This window comes from Lytechinus variegatus, chromosome 2 (assembly GCF_018143015.1).
Source record: "Lytechinus variegatus isolate NC3 chromosome 2, Lvar_3.0, whole genome shotgun sequence".
Lineage (NCBI taxonomy): Eukaryota > Metazoa > Echinodermata > Echinoidea > Temnopleuroida > Toxopneustidae > Lytechinus > Lytechinus variegatus.
The window spans coordinates 57526225-57548587 of NC_054741.1; the positions used below are offsets into that span (position 1 = coordinate 57526225).

Sequence of the window (22363 nt, forward strand, 5' to 3'; positions counted from 1 at the left end):
ATGCGATCAAGGATGTGTGATGTCACATGTGAACAACTTTCTCTGTGATGGACTGTAAAATACCCCCAAAATGTCTCTTTTTGCTTTTTCTTATGTGATATGAACTCTTTATCCATGATGTATTCTTTAAAAATCTATATTACATGCTCTCCTATAGAAAAAACACAAGATCTACTGATAAATGTGATAAAAGAGGCAATTTAAGTGAAATATATACTAAAGTAATGGGGGGGGGGGGGGGAGTTGTTCACAGGTGACATCACACATCTTTGTCACATTGCCAATGTGAGGATCTCCATAGCATCTATATTACATGCTCTCCTATAGAAAAAACACAAGATCTACTGATAAATGTGATAAAAGAGGCAATTTAAGTGAAATATATACTAAAGTAATGGGGGGGGGAGTTGTTCACAGGTGACATCACACATCTTTGTCGCATTGCCAATGTGAGGATCTCCATAGCATTAGTGATCGCAATATTCAAATGCTCATAACCTCCTCAATATTTGTCAAATTTTTCTCAAACTTTCGTTGATCTATTTCTTTGATTTTTCAGTTTTCACACAAGCTATCTCGTTCTAAAAGTTTCATTCTCCTTTAGCAAAAGTATAAAAAGGGAAATTGACTATAAACATGTACCCACAGAAGGATGACTGAAGAGAAAGTACTGGCCCATATCATCATCTTGAGTTCATCTTTGTATTGATAATAGGGATTAACTCCATGCTCAACATGAGTTGACATAATCCCTCCTGTCCCAGATTGATTTTAGGGTGCAACCTTATTATATGTGTGGGGGGGGGGTTGGTTTGCAAGTCACAATAACTTAATTGGTTCATTGTAAATTAAAGCTGGATATCTACACTGTACAATGTAATGCACACATCCCTATTGTGTATGTGTGTACTTTACTTACAATAGACTTAATGCACTCTGTTTGTATTGTAATGAAATGATACATCAGTTGAAGGTGGCAGTCTCTAGTCAAACAAAGTGATCAATGAGTAAAGATATTTCCAGGATCTGACATAACACCAAGATTATTTGAAGATTAATTGATTGCATGGATTTGCCTTTTATTCTGCCCTTAAAGGTGTACTTGGTGAATGCTTTGGTGTCGTCGATCCGGCTATGTACTACGATGCCTGCGTGTACGATCTGTGTTTTACTCTCCCGGAGGACGATCTGCTCTGTGCTGACGTAGATTCCTATGCATCGGCCTGTAGGGAGGCTGGAGGAGTTCCCGGAAACTGGAGAGCAGAGCTTACTCAGTGTGGTATGATGATGATAATAGATATAGATAATATTATGATAATAATAATAATATATTTCATTTGTATAGTGCAGCTACTATAATTGCATATTGTACTCTGCTGCACTTGATAATTGGTGTCATATTATTACCTTGGCTGTAGCTTAGCTGCCGTATAGGCGCTAAAGCATTCAAGGAATATATCCTTCTGGGTACCCATTTACCTCGCCTGGGTTGAGTGCAGCAAAATGTGGGTAAATTTCTTGCTTAAGGAAAACACACCATGGCTGGGATTCGAACCCATGTCCCTCTGATTGAAAGACGAGAGTCGTAACCACTAGACCACGACGCCCCACTAATATTATGCATTTACATAGTGCTGTCTATTAAAAAATGTTCTATTCCGAGACAAAGTGGGTAATTGGAGGCTTGTACATTCCTGTTAGGAGTGTATGAGGTCAACAATCATGTACTAAGATGCTTGTTTACTAATCAAAGATATACACGTTCTCCCATTTCTTTTTTCCCCTCCTTTTTTTTTTTACAGAGGTGACTTGTCCTGTCAACTCAACCTTCCTGACTTGTGCCAGTGGTTGTCAACCTGCCTGTTATGACATGAACCTCCAGTCTAACTGCCCGGTGTCCTGTATCGAGGCATGCGTTTGTGACGAGGGTCTAGTCTTGGATGGTGATAAGTGTGTTGACCCTCAAAACTGCGGTTGTTTGGGGCCACTTGGTGAATACCGCTCCGTAAGTAGACAAGTAGATAATCATAATATACGACTGCTCAAAGCTAAAAAAAGAAGTTTGCAAAATCAATATTTGGTTTCCTATGTAATTTAGACAGGGCAGACCTTGAACAAAAAAAATCATAATTAAATAACTTTTAGAATTGTTTAATTAGAGCCAATATGAAGTACTTAATAAGTGGAAAAACAAAAAAAGATCAGACTCTCTGAATGTGGCAACTTTACCAAAAGGCAGTGCCACATTTTTTAATCTGGAATCTTGCAAGTGTCTTTTCATGCTAATGATCACATTTCAACTTATAAAAAACAATACAGAGTTCGGGAAACCTATTGTGAGAGGTTTGTGTCTTAAAGCGGGATATTCCACTGAAAGGCATGGCACCGACCTCTGATAAAGAGAAACAGGGTTCTGAGATTGGAGTTCATTCAAGCATAAGGTGCACAACTCTGCAAAATTTACTTTAACAACAAATAGAAAAAAAACAGTTCTGAATATTTCTTGTCTGTGCTTAGCCCGGTGAAACGTGGACTATTAATGACTGCAGTTTGAAATGTGCCTGTTCCGGAGGGAGCGTTCAATGTTCCAGTGGACCTTGCGGAAATAACGAGGAGTGCACCATCAAGAGAGGGGTCAGAGACTGTTACTGCGAAGATGAATACTCTAGAGATGATAATCAAGAATGCGTGAGAGGTAAACATAACCATTCCTCTTCTCCTTATTGATCGTTTCTAAATATGCCAATTTCCTACATCTGACAGTTGTTGTCAGATGGTGTTAGGCAGCCACAAGTTTGATCTCAACATGTCAGTATTTGTAGATTTATCTAAGAACAAGGCTTAGTAATGAATAAAGAAAGTCAAATATATGTATGTACTTTTTTTCTCGGGACTATATTTTTGGAAAACACTGTATGTTATACAATCTCAAAACAAAGCCTCCCACTTGGTCTAATTTGATTCTATTAGAGAAAATATTCTTGAAGACTTAAGTGGTGAATAAACCAATTTTGAAGTTTTTTAAATGGTGAATAAACAAATTTTTTATGCTGTTCTTAAAGGTCTTACATGCATACACTGATTTATCTCTCACCTTTTATCGTCTTTACCTGATTTTAGACCCAGGACGTTGTGTGGTTCGCGGGGATCCCCATTACCGGACCTTCGACCGTCACCGCTACGACTTCCAAGGCGATTGCGAATACACTCTGATCAGACCTTGCAACCACGACAACAGCAGTCTTGAGGACTTCCATCTCTGGGGCAACAACCGAAAGAACAGTCCTTCTGATAGAGTGTCCTACATGAGAGGCTTTACTCTGGAGTATAATGGGACGTCGTACAGGGTGGAGAGTGGGAATAAGGTGTTTTTCAACGGGAGGAGACTCTCGGGGTCTCTCTTCAGCTATGGCAATGATGTCAGGATACAGTGGGACAGTGAGTACCTGGTAAGTGTGTGTTTCGTTTGATGTTAGAGAAGGTAGAATAGAAGACATTCGCAAATTGAAGACACTTGCTCATAGTCGTCTGATAGTATACTATACCGACCATATTTCCAGGATGTTGAAGCCTTTATGATTTGCAATATAGTAATAATGATTGAACAGGGGAAAAATTTTTATTACAAGCATTTTGTGCCTGCACCATAATCAGGAATGTATTGGTTTATTTTAATAGAAACATGTTTGTTACATGTATATTTTGAACAGTACTTGGTGACCTCTTTTGGATTGCAAGTAGTTTATGACGGCAAGCACACTGCAGATATAGACCTGAGCTATGATTATTGGACCAAGACATGCGGCCTATGCGGTACCTTTGATGGCGATGATGGCAACGAATACAGACGCCAAGATGGGTCGCAGGTAAGGAGGTTATTTTGTTGTTTAGGTTGATGTATTTGCAAAAGAGTGACCAGATTTTTCATTAAGCGCTTAACTATTTATCACTAGCCCTAGAAATATATTATACAAAATACAATTTGATACAATTTTCCATTAATATCACATCTATTTTCTTGATTTGATTTGATTTATATCTGCATTCACATCAGTTTCAGAATTATAAAATACATGTATACAATATACATGTACAAAGGTAATACTTATAACAAAATAATAGAGCTACCAAGTCTCACGCATTGTGCGTGAGACTCACGCATTCAGGGTCCGTCTCACGATCTCACGCATGGCACCCATTTTTCTCACGCATCGGGACCCGACAGAAAAAAAGAGAAAAGTAGCATTATTCGCCAGATTATACGACTGGCCGACCGCCTTCACGTCTATCCCGGCACGCGAGACGAATCAAAAGTGCAGTCAGCGCACAGCTAGTATACGTGATATGATGAATAGCGTGCGTGCATCGCGCACCTTTTCGCAACGTTCGAGTGTAAGTACTGGCCGCGCGCGCATAGAGACGTCGAGTCATGAAAATCTCACGAATTACATTTTTTTGAACTTGGCATCTCTGAAATAATAATAGTCATATAGTATAAATAGTGTAAATAAATATCAACAAACTGTATAATACATTTTTTAAAACAAGATTATGTAAAGGAATGCAGGAGACCGCCATCGTAAGCGTTCAGGCTTGATGATAATAGAGGCCTTGTAAAAGGTACAATATGTAGTTCTTCATTGATCAAGTGGGTGCACAAAACTTATTAAAAGGAAAATGCTTCAAAATGACGCCTATGAGAATCATGTAATTCAGTTGTCAGCAGGTTAACATAACTAAGATTACACACTCGTATTTGTAAATTAGAGCATTCCTGAACTCCTTGCATCTTGTAATGATAAGTTTAGATAACTGCATCAGTGATTTTTTTTCCTCTCCTCTCCACTCTCTCTCTCTCTTTCTTTCAATTTAGACACCATACTTGACGGTATTCACCCAGGACTGGGTCGTTGACCCCTCCACCTGCAATGGGGAATCCCCTGAACCACCTGTGTGTGAAGGAGACACATATGACGATGCACTGGACCTCTGTTATATTTTCAGCTACATTGATAGTAAGTCTTTATCCTATGCTTTATTTTCTTATGTTCAACTCAGCCATCAGCATAACTAGGCCACCATGTTTAGTTGTTTCATTCATTTTCTTAAACATGGCAAACCTTGAATTACAAAGTTCTTGTTCCAGTGCGTTAAGACGTAAGGGTGCTTGCAATGAAATCTTAAATATCATTGAAATTAGGAGGACAGACTGAGCCCCCCCCCCCCCTTCCTCTGTTGGTGAAGGATTGAAATGATGAATTGGTTAAGTTGATCAAGAAATAGCAATTAGGAAGATTATATGTAATACATGTATAAATACTGGATGCAGGGGGAGATTAAATAATGAAGTCTATATTTTGTGGCTTACTCAAGCATCTCCTGAGATTTGCATCAGTCTGAAAAGAAATGGTCTTTTACAAACTCTTGTTTTTGGTTTGATTGTAGAATTTTATTTTTCACAGTACATTTATAGTACGTACAAAAGTTAGTCAAATTAGTTTTGAATTTGAAGTCAGAATGATAATTTTGGCTTATTACTAAGGACCTAACTCACTTGAGGATATATTGTGGGGTTTCTTAGATGACACAAATAGTGTAGGTAACCCTAACCCGTCAACTTGTCTTTTCTATGTACGTCAACAGGTCCTCTGTCCGAGTGCTTTGACTATGTATCTCCTCGGGATATCTATGAGGACTGTGTCTATGACTCATGTGCCCTCGGTCCTGACTTTGATATATGTGACTACATCCAGGAATATGCCTTGATCTGTATGGATGAAGGCATCGATCTGGGAGATTGGAGATCGGAGGTTCCAGAGTGTGGTAAGTTCAGATTGAATTCAGAAGCTGTTGTGCTATTTTTTCCCACAACTTTAAGGATGTTCGACAATTAAAGTTAAGTCCATGTCGCGATGTTTGCGAAAGTGGAAATTAAGGTATCAAGACACTATTGGGAGATTTGTGAAATTTCATTGAATGTCACAAGGTCACATTAAGTTCAATCCGTATATTAAAACAGGTCCAAGGATGTAGCCAGTGGTGAGTGCTCATGCAAGTCATGTGATTACGTCTTAATGCCATGCAATCTTTCAGCCATGCAGATTTGGGTGCAGCACTGTGCATGTCTTGATATTGCACGGCACTGTATTGTGGGTGCATCATGTATCCCTTACGTAAAAAATCAAGACACCATCTGAAGTGCATTGTTCTTCTAAGGAAAGGTTATGGGAAGAATTTTGATGCATTTTACTCGGGTAGTAGATGTGCCTGTGGTGTCATAATAGAAAGCAGATGGAATTTCTTCATTTGTACAAATATGGAGGGAATCAAACTTTCCACTACAAATTTTATTCTGTCATTCTATTCTGTCAATCCATTTCATGGAATAGATTATGCACACCTATGATTTGTGATATTAAAGGATACCGGTATATTTTATTGCAAATTGCACTCATCTATGACTCCTGCAATATTTATTTTTAGCCTCAATGCAATACACACAATATATGAACAGGAACCACTATTATTATTAATGTCATAATTATTATTCTTATTGAAAGCATTATTTGTATTGTAATATTATTAGTGTTATTGTTATTATCATTTTTAACCTACTTCTAGCTATAACTTGCACTGGAGGTAAAGTGTACCAGACCGGAGCCAGCGCATGTCAACCGACCTGTGGGTTCCAGCCCTCTGGCCCCTGCACCCGCCCCTCCTACGACAGGTGCGTCTGTCCAGATGGCCTGGTGGAGGATGGAGACCGGTGTGTTGACCCTAACGAGTGCGGGTGTGATTTCTTCTACGGAGGAGAGAACATCCACATGGAGGTAAAAAGTGAACAGTATTGAATAATTTTTAACTCATTGCCTGCTTTGTTCGACTTGAGTCACATACTTGTACAGAAGACTTCCAAGTTCGACTCAAGTCACAATCTATTCACACTACGCACCGAGTGTATCAAGTCTATTGTTCATACACACACACACAATATGCATGCATCGCCTTGTACTTTGTACACACAATTTTTTCTTTAATATAAAGCAGTTAAAAGTTATTGTGGGCTGAAGTAACCCAGTAGATCTAAAACCCCTCTTAAGGTTGTACCTTGAGAGCAATGTGGCACAGGAGTGATTCTTTCCTTGGCGGGTAAAGACTTAAAGCGTAGTAGTTTAGTAGTTTGTAGTGTCATTTAATTTTGGGAGGTGTGAATAATGAATAATATGGACTATAATATATATAATAGATTATAAGTTGATTATAAATTGATTATGAAATCGATAATAAGGTTTTATGCATCATTTGTAGTAGACTAATTGGAGTTTCAAGAAACATGTTTGATTGTAAATCAGCCATAATATGCAACCATTCTTTGGACATCGCACACACGCACATTCGGCTGCAAGAATCTTAAGGAGACAGATTATGCGGAAGGAGACCAAGAAGAAACTCCCTTACTCTAACTCTACAGTAGGAATAGAGTATAAACTTGTCAAGATATAAATTTGTCAAGACATAAACAGTTCTTCTCAGAGCAACCAATTACTCATGTAAGATTACAAACAGTCCTTTTGAGGACTACCACATGGTGACTTACAGCACATCTTTCTATTGTCTTCAATTCTCCTGTTTTCATTCCTCATTGCATTCTCTCTAGTCTCGCTCTGAATGGATCAGTGATACCTGCGACCGCCGTTGTACCTGTACCGGAATCACCCTGACCTGTTCTGACATAGAGTGCGGAGAGTATGAAGAATGCATCATCAAGGGCGGGGTCAGGGACTGCTACTGCTTTGACAGGTTCACCCGCAACGAGGACGATATATGTGTCAGAGGTTTGTCTAAATGCTTGCTTGATTCTTATGAATCTAGCCTTTATGTATATTGCTCTGTCTGTCTGTCTGTATGTCTGTCTCTCTTTCTCTCTTAGTTGATCCCTCCTCTTCTTTGGATCTTCCTGGGGTCTGTAACACAAAGCTTAGCAATGATCACAGAACATGTTTCTACAATTAATTCCATTGACTATAATGTACGATCAATTGTAAAAATCAAGCATACGATCAATTGCTTACCTTTGTTTTACAGGACCCGGTGGTGTTTCATAAAGCAGTTAGTAAGTTATGAACAACTTTATGCACAACTGGTGATCCCTTCTCATGGTAAATGATACACACAATATTTTCAATGGTATTGATGTAGTTCCTAGGAAAGGATCACCAGTTCTTTGTAAAGTCGCTTGTAACTTATGAACAGCTTTATGAAACACCTGCCTGGCTTGGAGTCCAAATGGAATATACATGTTACAGTATGTATTCACAAATTCAGATTTCATGCGTAAAAATATTTAATCTATGTACATTTATTCATTCTACTTGTAACATTATTGAATACTGAAAAAAAAGTGAACAAACAAAACATATTATATCAGGGAGGTCCCACATATAGGAAAGGGGGGTCGGATGGACCAGGATTTCCAAAGGTGGCGGGGCACATTTATCCACGTACAATTTGACAAGCATTAAATAATTAAAAATATTTGCTGTGACTCTCAAAGGGGGGGGGGAGCACACTTGTGTATGAACAACATATTTTTACTTTAAAAATACTGACGAGTACAATCAAAAGGATGGGGGCACGGGGCCAGAAATACCCCCCAATCAGCCACTGGGATGGACATTACATACATGTAGTTAATGGAATTACAATACCTGCCTTTCAAATTTATCAATTTAATGAGTATGTGCACCAAACCTGTTTTGCTGTGTCCTTTTTTTGTTCATTATTTTTCCATTTAATTTGCATAAGAATATTCCAAACACAGTCAAACCTGAATCAAAAAGTTATTTAAAGAAAACTCTGCAAAGGATACACAATGACATTGTAGAATACAGAATATGTGCAAGAACAGAATATTGACTAACAAGGATAGAGGAGTATTCTTTAGAAAGAAATATGGAGGAAATAAGGAGATAAAATTTTTATGCAGAAACTTACATGTATGCATTGTTTTCTTTGGTTGTTTTTCATAACTTTTTTTTTCAATTTAAACTTGTTATAAACTCTTTAGTCCACTCATAGTTGATGACAACTGCAGAAATACATTGTAAAACATATTTGTTTGAATTCACTGAGGTGGTCTATAATCTGTTGCTTCAAAGCTCAGTTTATGCAAATTTTCATCCTTTTATTTTTATTACGCTTAATTCAGTGCATGTATTGAGAAAGCATGAGATTAACGAATGCACACTTTTGACACAGGATGCTTGATACTTGTCTCTTTGTATTGAATTTACTGTATTAATGAGCCCTCTGTTGAAGTAAATTAATTAACAAAAATTCAAAAGAATGAGCTCATTAATGCTGCAAACTTAGTAACGAGTGTCAATTAATCACGCCATAATAAAAACGTGTATTCACTGAATTAAGCATAATCATTGCTAGAAATCTGCATAAACCATGGTTCGAACATCGGATTCAAAACCACCTTTGCAAATCTGGGCCACTGGGAAACCCTGATTCCTCTGTCTTCAATACAGCTCCCGGGGAATGCACCGTTTGGGGTGACCCTCACTACACCACCTTTGACAACGGTAGGCACGACTTCCAAGGAGATTGTGAGTACACCCTGGTTAGACCGTGCACCGATCGTACTGATTTGGTCGACTTTCACCTCTGGGGTGATAACAAGAAGATCCAACCTTCACAGTCGGTGTCGTACCTGAGGGAGATTGTGCTTGAGGTGAACGGCACCAGCATTGCAATCAAGCAGAACCGTGAGATCCTGGTAAACGGGGCCAGGAGGATGGCTCCCATTAGGATGAACAATGGCATCATGATACGTACTGAAAGTGCCTACTCGGTAAGAACTATGAACATGGTACTGAGAGTAACTCTTTTTTTTTGGAATTTACACTGGTAATGATGTACTCTGGTAATGAATGTAAATGACATGTATGAATTCAATCAGAGAAAAATCTTTCTGAGTGAACTACTTCCTCACTTTTTGCCCAATATGCATGATACTTCGTTGACACAAATGTCTCAGAGTGAAGAGGGGAAGACACTCTTAAGTTTAGTGTGTCAGACACTGTGTTCTTCGCATGATGGACGGGGGGGGGGGGATGAATCACCTTTGGCAATTTGATTCAGTTCTTTTCAATCCAATTTTATTCAATTCGGTGATGCCTATGTAGTAAGAAATAAAGGTAATCTGGCTCTTTCAATTATACTAGAGTATATTTGTACTCTATTTTAGTAATGATATACCACATTATTGCCAACATGGCAATAAACAGACTTTCTGATTAAAATATGCTTATTTAACCAGAATAATTTCTTTCATTCTAATTTTTACTATGGCTTTTTTGTTTAAAACAAACTCCACATAATATGATCCATGTGTTGTCAGTAATATCTAAAAAGAGAATTAATGTAAGAAAGAAAATGTTATGTGCAACAATAAGTTTAAATATTTAACCAAAACAGATGAGTTGATTAACAAGATGACATCATTTTGTTGCCTTTGAACTCTAGGTGTTTATATTTAACATTTTGGTAATATTGATACCATGAGGAAATATCTTTATAAAAAATTATCAATATTTGATTTAGCACTGGATTAATCTGCAACAAATAAATAGCCTGTGTGGCTAAACAACACCTTTACAGTTTTGATTCTGCCATAATTAGAAGAAAATATTAAGTGAACAGTTCTCATAATCCCCATAGAATGGGATATGAACGATATTATTCAAATCGTTAATATGGTTTTTTTTTAGATCATTGAGACTGATTTTGGGTTGGAAGTGAGATATGACGGTGGAAGCACTGCCCATATTAAGATTTCATATGACTACTGGAACGCTACATGTGGCCTGTGTGGTACCTTTGACGATGACAGGACCAATGAATTCAGGTTACCAGATGGTAGTGTGGTGAGTAGTATATCCATTCATATACTCCAATAAGTAGCCTTAGGATTGTGATGCAGAATATTGGTTGTAGTGATCTTTTGTTGATTATGATAAAATTCAACATTAACATAGCACTTAGTATACATTATTACTATTTATAGCACTTAATATACATTATTACTTTCGGGTTGTGTGGTCCAGTGGTTAGAGCATTGGACTCATAATCGCAAGGTTGTGAGTTTGAATCCCCACTCTGCCATAGTCTCCACTTTGATAAAAATACCCGAGAGTAATATCTGTTGTCTATAACGCCAGCCACTATGACTGATTAACCTAGACGTAAAGTGTTTCCGAGGTAGTTGGTTATATACCAGCTTGGCGTTAACCAGCAACAAGCTGTCCTGCTGAATTCCTATGGGAGTTACCATTATGGTTATACTATCTTAAATAAAGATAACCACAGTGCTGCATAAAAAGAGAAGATAGTGTCTTGTATCGTGTTGCAAACTTGCTTTATATTTTCTATGGATGGTGTGTTAGGGAACAGCACCCAAAACTAGTACTAGTAAAGTTAATTTATAACAGACTTCGAAATTATAATTGATTTTATTTTACTAAGAAAGTACACCTTTTTTCTTACGATAAGGGTACTTTTTGAGAAGGTTCTTTAATATAATATTCACTGTAAATGTATGTTTGTCAGAGAAATCTTTCTTATTTGTTTTAATCCCGCACAGACAACATCTGAAAATGTATTTGGTAATAGTTGGGTGTTAGATGTCTATGAGTGTGACCCCGATTTAGAGAGACCAGTCGACAGGTGTGAGGAGGATTCTGCTATCAAAGATCTGGTGGAAGATATCTGCTATATCTTTATCAATCCAGAAGGTGAGCTGAGATGATTTGTTGCAATGCAGTTATTTTTTAAGTTGATAAGTATGTAATACTGTTACATGCTGATTCCAGTTATAGATTCAAACAAATAATGCACAGCTCAGGAAGGATCAGAACGACTTGTTTTTCATGGGAAATAGCTTTTTTTTAATAATTGATCAGTCCTGTATGATATAGTGAAATTTTATGGACACTAATAGAGGCATTTGCTTTTTTTATAAGTTTATATATTCTATATAGATATTGTGATATGTTTCATGGATGATATTGAAATTGCCTTAGTTCCACAATTTTTGTACATTACCAAAGTATATGTAGCAGCAGAAGTAAGTCAAGAGGAAGATGATGTAGGTCAATGTTTCACAATAAACAAAGCTAACGTCTTCTTTTCAGTGCTAAAGTTACCTGATACTGTATTCAGTTGCTCCATTCTTCAATAGTTATCAACAATTTATGAAATGTTACTGGCTAAATTTTAAAATGTCTGTCTTGTCCGGATGGAAGTCCTGTCTAGACATACATGTATAACAACTGGGTATACATGTGCACCATTCAAAATAGGTGTGATAAGAAATATGGCATGAATACTTTGTATTTCATCAGGACCCCTTGGTGACTGTCTTGACTTTGTGAAGGAGGATGATTACTACGATGCCTGTATCTTTGATCTCTGCTACACCGATCCTGGTAACGACATCGTCTGCGGGGCCTTGCAGGAGTACGTTCAGCAATGCAGGGAAGCCAACGGCATCATCGGAAACTGGAGAGAGAGAGTGCTACAGTGTCGTAAGTCTGACATTTTTTGTTTTAATGATAAGTGTAGGTCAGACATATCCCCTAACTAAGCAGCCATCCTGCCCAGTCTCTTTCCTCGCCAATCCTCCTTTTTTACATAAATAGAAGACAAGGGGAACGTGGAATGTCCTCTGTGAAAGGTGCTGAGTTGAATTTCATCTAAAAGTCATGGCACAGACTTCTTTTACAGTGTCTTCTACCAGTGTAATAACTCCTTATTTTGTCTCTATGAACTATGAGAGTACTGTATGTGTGGTATGTGTACACATATAAAAAAAAAGAAGACCTTGGAATACATTGTGTTATGCAAAATAATTTGCATGGCATATCAATATGAATGAATTCTCTATCTTGATGCAACACAGCATTCGAGTGTCCCACCGGCAAGACCTACCAGCCCTGTGGAAGTGCCTGCCAGCCAAGCTGCGCCTTACCCGAGGCAGACCTGAACTGCACCCTTCCCTGCCAAGAGACCTGTAGCTGTCCAGAGGGACAGCTAGACGATGGAGGGCGATGCGTGGAACCTGAGAATTGCGGATGCACCCTTCCTGATGGCAGTTACATATCAGTGAGTTGTTGCATCTTTCGGAATGGAAGAATAACTTTTGTACATGTACCTAAATGGATAGAATTTGTGCTTTGGTCAGAAAACGAAAGAGAAGAATCTAGTTTTATGACATTTATTATAAAGAGTGAAATGGTGCAATTTGTTTGGTTGAGAGCATATGTGTCTCATTATTCTTGCATATTTTTCAAAATTCTTAATGAGTTTGATAAAAAAAGGAACCTGATGAATATCTCAAGAATAGGTATGCTGTTATGTCCAAGTGCACATACTTTACAATTGGGGTAATCAGAGAGATTGTTTTAGAAAATCTAACAGAAGGATAACAGTGGATATTATGGGGAGAATAATCTCCACATTAGATTCAATTCAAGTCCATGTTTCTTTATAGAAAATATAATATAATAAGAGTAATTATGAGAATAGTAAGAATAATAATAATAGTATTTTAAAAAATAAGGATAATAATAGCAACATTTCTATAACACCTTTTCTAAGGTACAAAGTGCAATGCATGGAACCTAAGCATTGTGGATGCTCCCTTCCAAACAATCTCAAAACCTATTTCTTTAACCTATGATTACCCTTAAATACTATATGCAGTTAGAGAACATGTTATTTTCTATCTCTTCATCTTATGTAATGTACATTGAAAATAAAAAAGCACTATTCATACGTATGTATGTGTTTACGGACTCATGACCTTTGTCCTTTGCAGGCTGGTATGATGTGGATCAGCGATGATTGCTCTGAGTCTTGTAGCTGTTCAGGAGGAGTGACGGAGTGTTTGCCGTATGGATGCAAGGAATATCAGGAATGTCGGATCAAAGGCAACATCCGAGACTGCTACTGCAGAGACAGATTCACCTACGATGGTGAACAGTGCATCAGAGGTCAGTTGTTTGAATATCGAAAAGATCCCAAACAAACCCAGTATTATCGTCAACTTTCTTGGGCATTGTGATGCCATCTGGGCACTAATTGGTTATAGTAGCAGGTGTTGTCATATTTTCCGAGGTCAATCCCAACACCAGCATCATTTCAAGTACGTTGTTGTCGCTGGTGTTGGTGTTGTCACAACACCACTCCCAGATTTCAACACCGTGCTTGAACTGACACTGTTTTTAACACCCTAGACTGTGACCTTAAACATTCTATTGGAAGCAGACTAGCAATGAATAGCAAGACTTATGATTGATTTTAGGACCCCAAAATTAATTTCATGAGATAATTCCCATTACGTGAATCCTGTGTTTAAAAAATACCCCACCAGCTTATAACATAGGAATCCCATTGCCCTGCGTGTTATATCAATGGGAGGTCAGGTGGGGAATCTGAAACCCCAATTTCAGATTTTGGGAGAGCTTCAATTCTCTCGTTTAAACTGGGGTGGGGTCGACTGCAGCTGCCGATAAGAGCTGAACAAACACCGCGCTGGAAACCGCAACATCTCTCTCTCTCTCCCTCTGCCTGGCCGTATGAAGGTCACTTCTCCTTGGGGGGAAGGTGGATTATCTGGGAGAGTGTGTGGTTGTTTACTTAAGGATTACCATTCCTGCTGATATCGGGGATGGGGGGGGCAGTGAGAGAAGCTTGGAATTTGAAATTGGGGCGTCAGAGGAGATCTGTTTTTAAACACAAAATTTCGTAATGCGAAGCCCCCTTTGGCTTTCTTTTCCATGTGATGGCATGTGTCCCTTTCCCCTATGTAGAAAGAACTGTCCAATGAGTCATTTGGTTTAAACTTTAAAATTTTCATGGTTTTGTACAAGAATAAGACCTTAGACTGACATAAATTGATACATATTTAGTTATCAATGTTCAGGAGACTATACAAGCCTTAGCAAATAGTTTCTACCCAACCTTATAGAATATATGCATTACCTAATTATCTGAATGGAGTCTGAATGCAGTGTGTAATATTTGCAAAAAAAGGTTGTGCTATGTGTTGCCCCCTCCTGTTGCCTCTCTTTTTCTCCGGAGGTAATCTTCCCTCTCTGTTTTCTCTCCCTGCTCTATTTTCTTCTCCCATCTCTGTTCTCTCTCCTCTCTCAGTTCTTATTGCCTCTCTGCCACTTCTCTTTCTCTCCCTTCACACTGACACACCGTTTCACTATCTTGTTGGGGGAAGCGCGGGTGAGGAAATGGCGCCTTGTGGGAATTTTCATTGTTGATATTAGGTAGCTTGTCAAATGTCCACGCACCGTTCTTCATCGTTCTTCCCGCATCCGGGTTTTCGCTTCGGCTTTCCCGCCCAACGTTCCCTTGTCTTCAAAGGAACGGCCGCCATCAAAGGCCCTTTAATGCCACCGTTCTTTTGTTCGTCTTTCCTGCAAGTCTTAATTTCTGTCGAAAGGCCGAAGAATCTATTCTAAATAGCTCCCTCTACGACCAAAACAAATGTGTGCCTTCATCATGTTCATCTTGACTGTCGGATCGAGAGTTCGGGTCACTGTTCTGAACTGTGGTTCGCATCTATCGGGTGCATTCATAAAGCCACGGTAGCTTAAAAAAAAATCACGCATGTGTCGAAAATCGTTACTGATCTTTCGAATTTGCAGCAATAACCATGAAAACCTCTTTTTTGCAATTGGAAGACAGTCAATTCATGTTTTAGGTGGGAAAATAAGATTCCACATATTTTCGTTTCGTAGGCCCAAGCCATTCGTAGAATTCACGTCGATTTGGAATATTAATTATTACTCGCATCTCAAACAGGTGTCGAGAACGCCCCCCCCCAAAAAAAAAAAAAACAGAAGGAAATAGAATGATAAGATAAATATGACCGGAACAGCTTAGCTCTATTAGGCATAGAAAGAAAAAAGATTTACAAAGATTTATTAGAAACTGTTTTAAATAGTTTTTCATATTTTTGACGGGCAACCATTTCCCCAGGATAACATATTGTCTCTTAATTTTCTTTATCTCCATGTTTTAAAGAAACGGGACCAAAAGGGATTGTGAAAAGAGGAAAAAGAAACTAAGAGGTCAAAGGGAGAGAAAAGGGAGGGGAAACAGAGAGAAATAAGAAAATAATATTGGGATGGAATAAGAGGAAGGGTGAAAAAAATGAAGGAAATACAGTTGAAAGAGTGGAAAAAACTCGGAAATTTTAGAGGGGTTCTCCCGATTTCTGCCTCTGCATCGAAATCAATATTCATGAGAAAGCAGAGTTGTGTCCTCGCAGAAACCGTGATCAGGTGGGGGTGAAATTATTTTATGACTTGCGTCTTCGGAATGAGAGTACGCATGCGCGTGGACTGGATATTTACGAAATTGTGGTCGTCTATTTCGAAAATTGTATGCCATGAATGAATCAGCATCCTCAAACTTCCTCTACCCTTCTATCACTGGGGATTTAGGGGGGAGCCGCCCTTGCCCCCTTCCATTATGAGAGGCACAATTAGAATTTGTAATGCAAAATGCAGCCAAAACAGAAGAGTGCCCCCCCCCCTAAAAGCGGAACCTTTTTTCCCCGTCATGGATCCTCCCCTGACCTTTAGACATTATGTTGTATAGATCCGATTCTTGGTTGGATTTACATTTACAAAGGCCCCCCCCCTATTGGCGGAGCAAAAAAAAGGGAAAGAAAGAAAAAAGAGAGGAGAAAAAAAGAAGAGGAAAACATAAGAGGAGGAAGGCGAGTGAATAAGATGATGCGAAGACTTATTAAATAATTTTAATAATCACTACGGCACTGGGACAACCAATTCAAAGAAATAATTAAATATCAACCTTGGGCGGCCGATCGGGGAAAATATTGGTGAAAAAAAATCACCCCCCCCCCCTATTGGCGGAGGCTGGATCCGCCCCTGATTTAGATTTACATTTTATTCACCCTATCGATCCCCTCTCGGGGTATGAGAGTACAACATAAAAACAACATATAACAGACTAAAGTATAACTTCATTTAATTGGTTTAACGTATTAAACGTAATGTTCGGAATTGAAGATAAATACCAACTGTGGTAACGATCTGAAAATTTGTTCGATCAGAATCCAATGAAATTTACCAACGAAGTGTTTGTATAAATGAAAAATATTTGCCAAATAGCCCTGTGAAAGAAAGTCGTAAAAGTGCTGAGAAATGAGCGATATAAGCACAGAATTCCATCAAATGTCAGGTATTTTTCGAGGCAATGTTATAATACACTGTCCCACGTATGCTTTTCTGTTTTAGTGATCATCAGAATTATCGATATTGAGCGGCGATTTCATTATTCTACAAAGATAAGTGTATATTAATGTACTAGGTCTAGATTATGATGAATATTTCGTGTCGAAATCGTCATGTAATCATATTTGAAATTGCGCCTGATACGTTGTGCTGTACATGGTCTTATCCTCCCATAGTTATCGATATCGTCATCACCGCTGTTACTATCGCAATCATCTTCATTTCTCTATTATAAGTATTATCTTCGTTAACATTTCTATTATTTCATTATAATTTTATCATCATAAATCGATGGGGTGGGAGAAGGAGGAGGAGAAGAAGAATTACCAAGGAGAAGCAGACGTACATGTAGAATGGAGGAGCAGTAAAAAGGGATGAGATTAATAATGAGAGATGAGAAAGGATACGGAGAGGAAAAGGAAGATAGAGAAAAAAAAGGAGACGCAAGAAGAAAAAGAAGGACGAAGGAAAAGCAGTAGGAGACGTATAAGAAGGGCAGGTACGTGGGCAGAAGAACAACAAGAGAGGGAGGAAGGAAAAGAAAGAAGCAGCAGGAAAGGATGAGGTGGAGAAAAAAGAATAATGAAAGACGACAAAGGATATGAAGAAGAAGAAAAAAAGATTAAAAAAAGGAGAAGGAGTAAGAAGAGTAGATGAAGAAGGGAGTGAAGGATGAGAACAAGAAGAATGATAAGATGGAAAAGAAGAATAACGACGGAGAAACAGAAGAAGTAGAAGAGGGGGTGAGTTTGTTCTAAAGTAAAATCAATGTGAGTAGAATTAAATTAATGTTTTCATTTATATTGCACTTGCAGTGATTACATCAATACAATACTAGGATGCCATTATGTTCAATAATTTAAGCTTCAAAATTCGGTAATTCACGGGTGAAGATAAATTATGGGGCCGTAAGCTGCAGGGAGATATGTAGAGTGATATTAGCATTAGGTCATTGCTCTAAAATAGATGGAATGTGATTATTTATTATTAATATTAGTTAGTACACTTACTGGCCTAAAAGCAAAAGCAAATAGGGCCATGATATAAGCTTCTCCATATAGAGAATTGAACATTATTGACCTTTCAGGATTGCTTGGCATTGATACTCATCGAACTGTTCTTAGTCATTGCCCTGGCCTATGATCAAGAAAAAGCAAGATCAGTCACCCGTATAGTAGAGAATCATTGACAATAGCATGCTCAGCTGGTTCGCCACAGAAAACAATGGGAGAGCTAGAAGCTCACAGTCTTGAATTCCCCATATCCGCTGCCGTGATTATTGTCGTAATTTCAATAGATAAACCTACTTCAAAAGACCGTTGGCCCGCCCGATGGGGAATCTTTTGTAATAATGTAGTGTATTAAAGTATGTGTATGCAGTAACTACCGCCCCGACTTCTGTTGTGCTATTTAAAAGATTTCTTTCACCATCATCGAGTAGCGATTAGCGTGTAAAATCGCATAAATTATCTCACAAAACGGATCTAATGTTCATGATTACCAACATCACCATAATCATTACCATTATCTTTCATTTTTTTAATAATAATAATAATAATAGCGGCATATTTACCCAGGGTAGCCACTTCAGTTCCAAAAACTGTTCTGCCAGAGGGCCCTGCTATTATTACCCCGGCTTTAGCACGGCTACCTTGATCGGGCGCTCGAGCATTCGAGGAATTTCTTCCTACCGGGTACCCATTCACCTCACCTGGGATTATATAAACTATAAAATTGATACTGGAGAACGATTGGAAATAGATAATGAATGAATGGTGATGATAACAGTGATGATGATGGTGGTAATTAGAACTTTGAAGTGATATTAATGGACATGATAATACGAATAATAACATCAGTGATAATGTTGATGATTAAACATTAACAAACGAAGATGATTGGTATATTTCCGCCAATGAACCATGTATAACTTGAGACGCGTTTTTCATTTATCATGTTTGTTATAAACGGGTTTTCATATCATGATCCTGAAAGACATAGATTATATTTAGTTATCAGAATATCCCTATTCATGTCAGATTGTAAAACATATTAGCTAGCGCTGCACGCTCGCATATTGATTGGTGAGTTATGAGAATTTCAATATTAATTATATTACAAACTAATTAAAATCTCCATTTTATGACAGTTTATCAACAATTTTCGGATGGCGATTTGCGCGCACATTGATTGTTAAAAATATATCAACTCAGGCATCTTATTCATAATTACAAAAGTGCTTTAAATATATAATATTGACAGATTTCGCGCTCTGATTAGGCTTTAGATTAATGAATTAATTTATTGATAAATTGTCCCTTTTTCGGAATGGAATATCAAAAAGTTTCATCTCGCGATTTGATAAGAGAAATAGGAAGACAGTCATAATTTTCACATGATGGAATATTGTTCTTCGAATATCCCGGCCCTATGTCAAAACTCAAAGTAATAATAATAAATCATATATGTTCCTTTTTAATCTGTGATCCATATCCACTCACAATTCTACAAATCTCAAATTTTCCTTGCGCTCGCTTCTCTTGCTTAGTTATGTATTTACCTTTTTCATGATTACAAAGATTGCTTAGAACTTCTATTCTTCAGGTAGAAAAGTAAATATTTTCAGCTCACGCTTCGCGCTCGCATTATTTGATTGTTGAAATATGTAACGTTTTCATTTACAGATAATTTAAAGTAGCCGTTAACAGATTCTTTTTTATCAGAACGATCAATGCGTAATAAATTCATTCATCTCGTTTAGGATCACAAGCATTGCCAGAATGCTATTTTAGGACAAAATACATGAAATAAAAAATTAAAAATTAGCGCGCGCGCTTCGTGCTCGCACTATTTTGATTAGGCTTGCGAGATTATTTTACATATATTTTTACATTTGATTTAAAAGAATAAAGCTTAAAAGTGACACTATTTGGTTTACATATTATGAAGCGCCTTCTCATATTCCAATTTTACCTTAAACGTAAGTATTTTATTTTCAAACGAAATCTATAAAAAGGGTGCAGTTAGGCTCTCATTTTGATTCCAAATAGTCTCATAATTGGGATTAGTTGCAAACACGGTTTTCGAATAGAAGGCACATCGGGGAACATCAAAGTATCAAGACAGTCACCCGCGCTGACAAAGTGATAATCTCCCCTTGACATACCCCTACCAATCAAGAGGTCATCTTTCTATTGAAATCCGCAACCCGTCAGACCACCTCTTTGTTCAAGAATATACGTTAATCTCCCCAATCAAGAATGGGGTAATTTAAATCTACCTTGTCAATGGGGTAAGCCGTTAAATACAGCTTGCAATGCGCTGGCCCATGTCATTTTCAACGTCCGGCTTTCGGGGAATTAAAATGAGCATCAAATGGGTAGTTTTCTTGTTCTCGTTTTGTCCCCATACTAGAACCTTGATTTTGTTTCTTTTCGTAATGTGCATTTTGATATGGTTTCCATTATATTTCTTAACATTTCGACATTTAATGTAGTTTAATGCTTGCCTTTATAAAGAGCAATATTACATAAAACCTATTTGGCGAAGCAGATTATAACATAACGTTCGACTGATATTTTATCAACACATTTTTGATTAACCAAGTAACTTCCCTCTTTATAGGTCTACTCTTAATGTGAACATTTGAGTTATATTTATTGCCTACCAACTCTGTTTACCAGGCTAAAGTGAAGGTCCTCATTTGTGTATGAACGACATGTTCTCATTAAAATACATGTTGTGAGTTTCAAATAAAGGGGGCACACTTGTGTAAAAATGGCATATTTACATTAACAAATTTGATAAAGGCTCTCAAAGGGGGGGGGGGGCACACGGACCGGATGATCCCCCCCGGATTCACTACATAACTGTACCCTCTGATGTGCAGAATATAGACCCCGTATAGACCCACTGACTTCTAGAGGTCACAAAATAGAACACAATACTTTTGAGAGCCCAACTATTGTTCAAAATAAATACGGCGCTGATTGTATTGTGTTACTCTGGCAGGATCCGCACCAGCATGCACTCCATTCTTGTTGATCTAGTATGCTAAATACCTCGGTCACATTTGTTCTAAGTTTTTGGACCTGCTAAATATAGGTTTTAATAAAATGAATAAAACGGCTGTTTTCGACTCGCTGTATGGCCGCCGTAGAGCAAATGTGACCGAGGTATTACCATTTTCTGTACGTTAATTTATTGTTTGGTGCATATTTAAATATGCAAGCTATACAGAATGCAGCTATACGATTAACAGGTGAAGTACAAAGTTGGAAGGGAAACTAGGCCAAAGAGGCTTTCGTATTACTAACTTTACGTCGGTAAATTATGTTTACCTTAGACACTGGGAATCTAATTCGCAATAATTTGACATACACACATTGCAGATTAATTTAAATATTTGATAGAAGAAACCAACGGCAATATACACGTATTGTTCAAGTCAAACGTGAAGGTTAAAAAAGAATAGGTATAGAAAAGTTTTAGAAAAATTCAAAGGAAGAAATAAAGTTGGATGAAAAAGGAACCATCAGAATTAAGTTGACAAAATTGAATATTATAAGTAGAACAGGAAAATTGAAAGAAATAATTAAGTCCCCTCCCCCCAGCGGACTGGTTTGAAGGGGTGGGGTCACCATGCATAAAATCATGGTACTTGTTGAGGCCTCAGCCCCAGACCCCCCTTCGGTTATGTGGCTCCAGGATGGTAATCAAGAACACTAGGGCACAGAGCACTCTAGATCACAGGGGAAATTTATATAAGAGAATAAAGACGGATCCCAGGTATAAAGATTTTATAGATTTTCCTGTCCAATATCATGTCGGAGTCACTTAAATGTGTTAATTTGCATTTTCATTCACGCGATATTTTTCATCGGTCATTAAAGTGTAGAATGTGATTAATAGAAGACGCTATAATTCCTTTATAAACACTCAACTCTATTCATGGTCAAGACTACCTCAACTTTGATAATTTCAATATTCATTTTTAAGTCCTTTTGATTTCGTTCGAA

At 37.8% G+C, this 22363-nt stretch overlaps 1 protein-coding gene across 1 annotated transcript in view; it reads left to right on the top strand.

Moving 5' to 3' along the window:
- Window positions 1-1101: 1101 nt before the first annotated feature.
- LOC121406881 (IgGFc-binding protein-like) overlaps window positions 1102-22363 on the top strand; it is a gene marked incomplete at its 3' end in the record, with an annotated part of 39553 nt that continues 18291 nt past the window's right edge. Inside the window, 15 exon segments of the mRNA XM_041597753.1 lie at window positions 1102-1279; window positions 1803-2005; window positions 2518-2695; window positions 3121-3449; window positions 3711-3866; window positions 4874-5015; window positions 5644-5823; window positions 6622-6830; window positions 7658-7835; window positions 9537-9859; window positions 10779-10934; window positions 11651-11801; window positions 12411-12593; window positions 12968-13170; window positions 13886-14060. Of these exon segments, the coding sequence (XP_041453687.1) occupies window positions 1135-1279; window positions 1803-2005; window positions 2518-2695; window positions 3121-3449; window positions 3711-3866; window positions 4874-5015; window positions 5644-5823; window positions 6622-6830; window positions 7658-7835; window positions 9537-9859; window positions 10779-10934; window positions 11651-11801; window positions 12411-12593; window positions 12968-13170; window positions 13886-14060 (2911 nt within the window).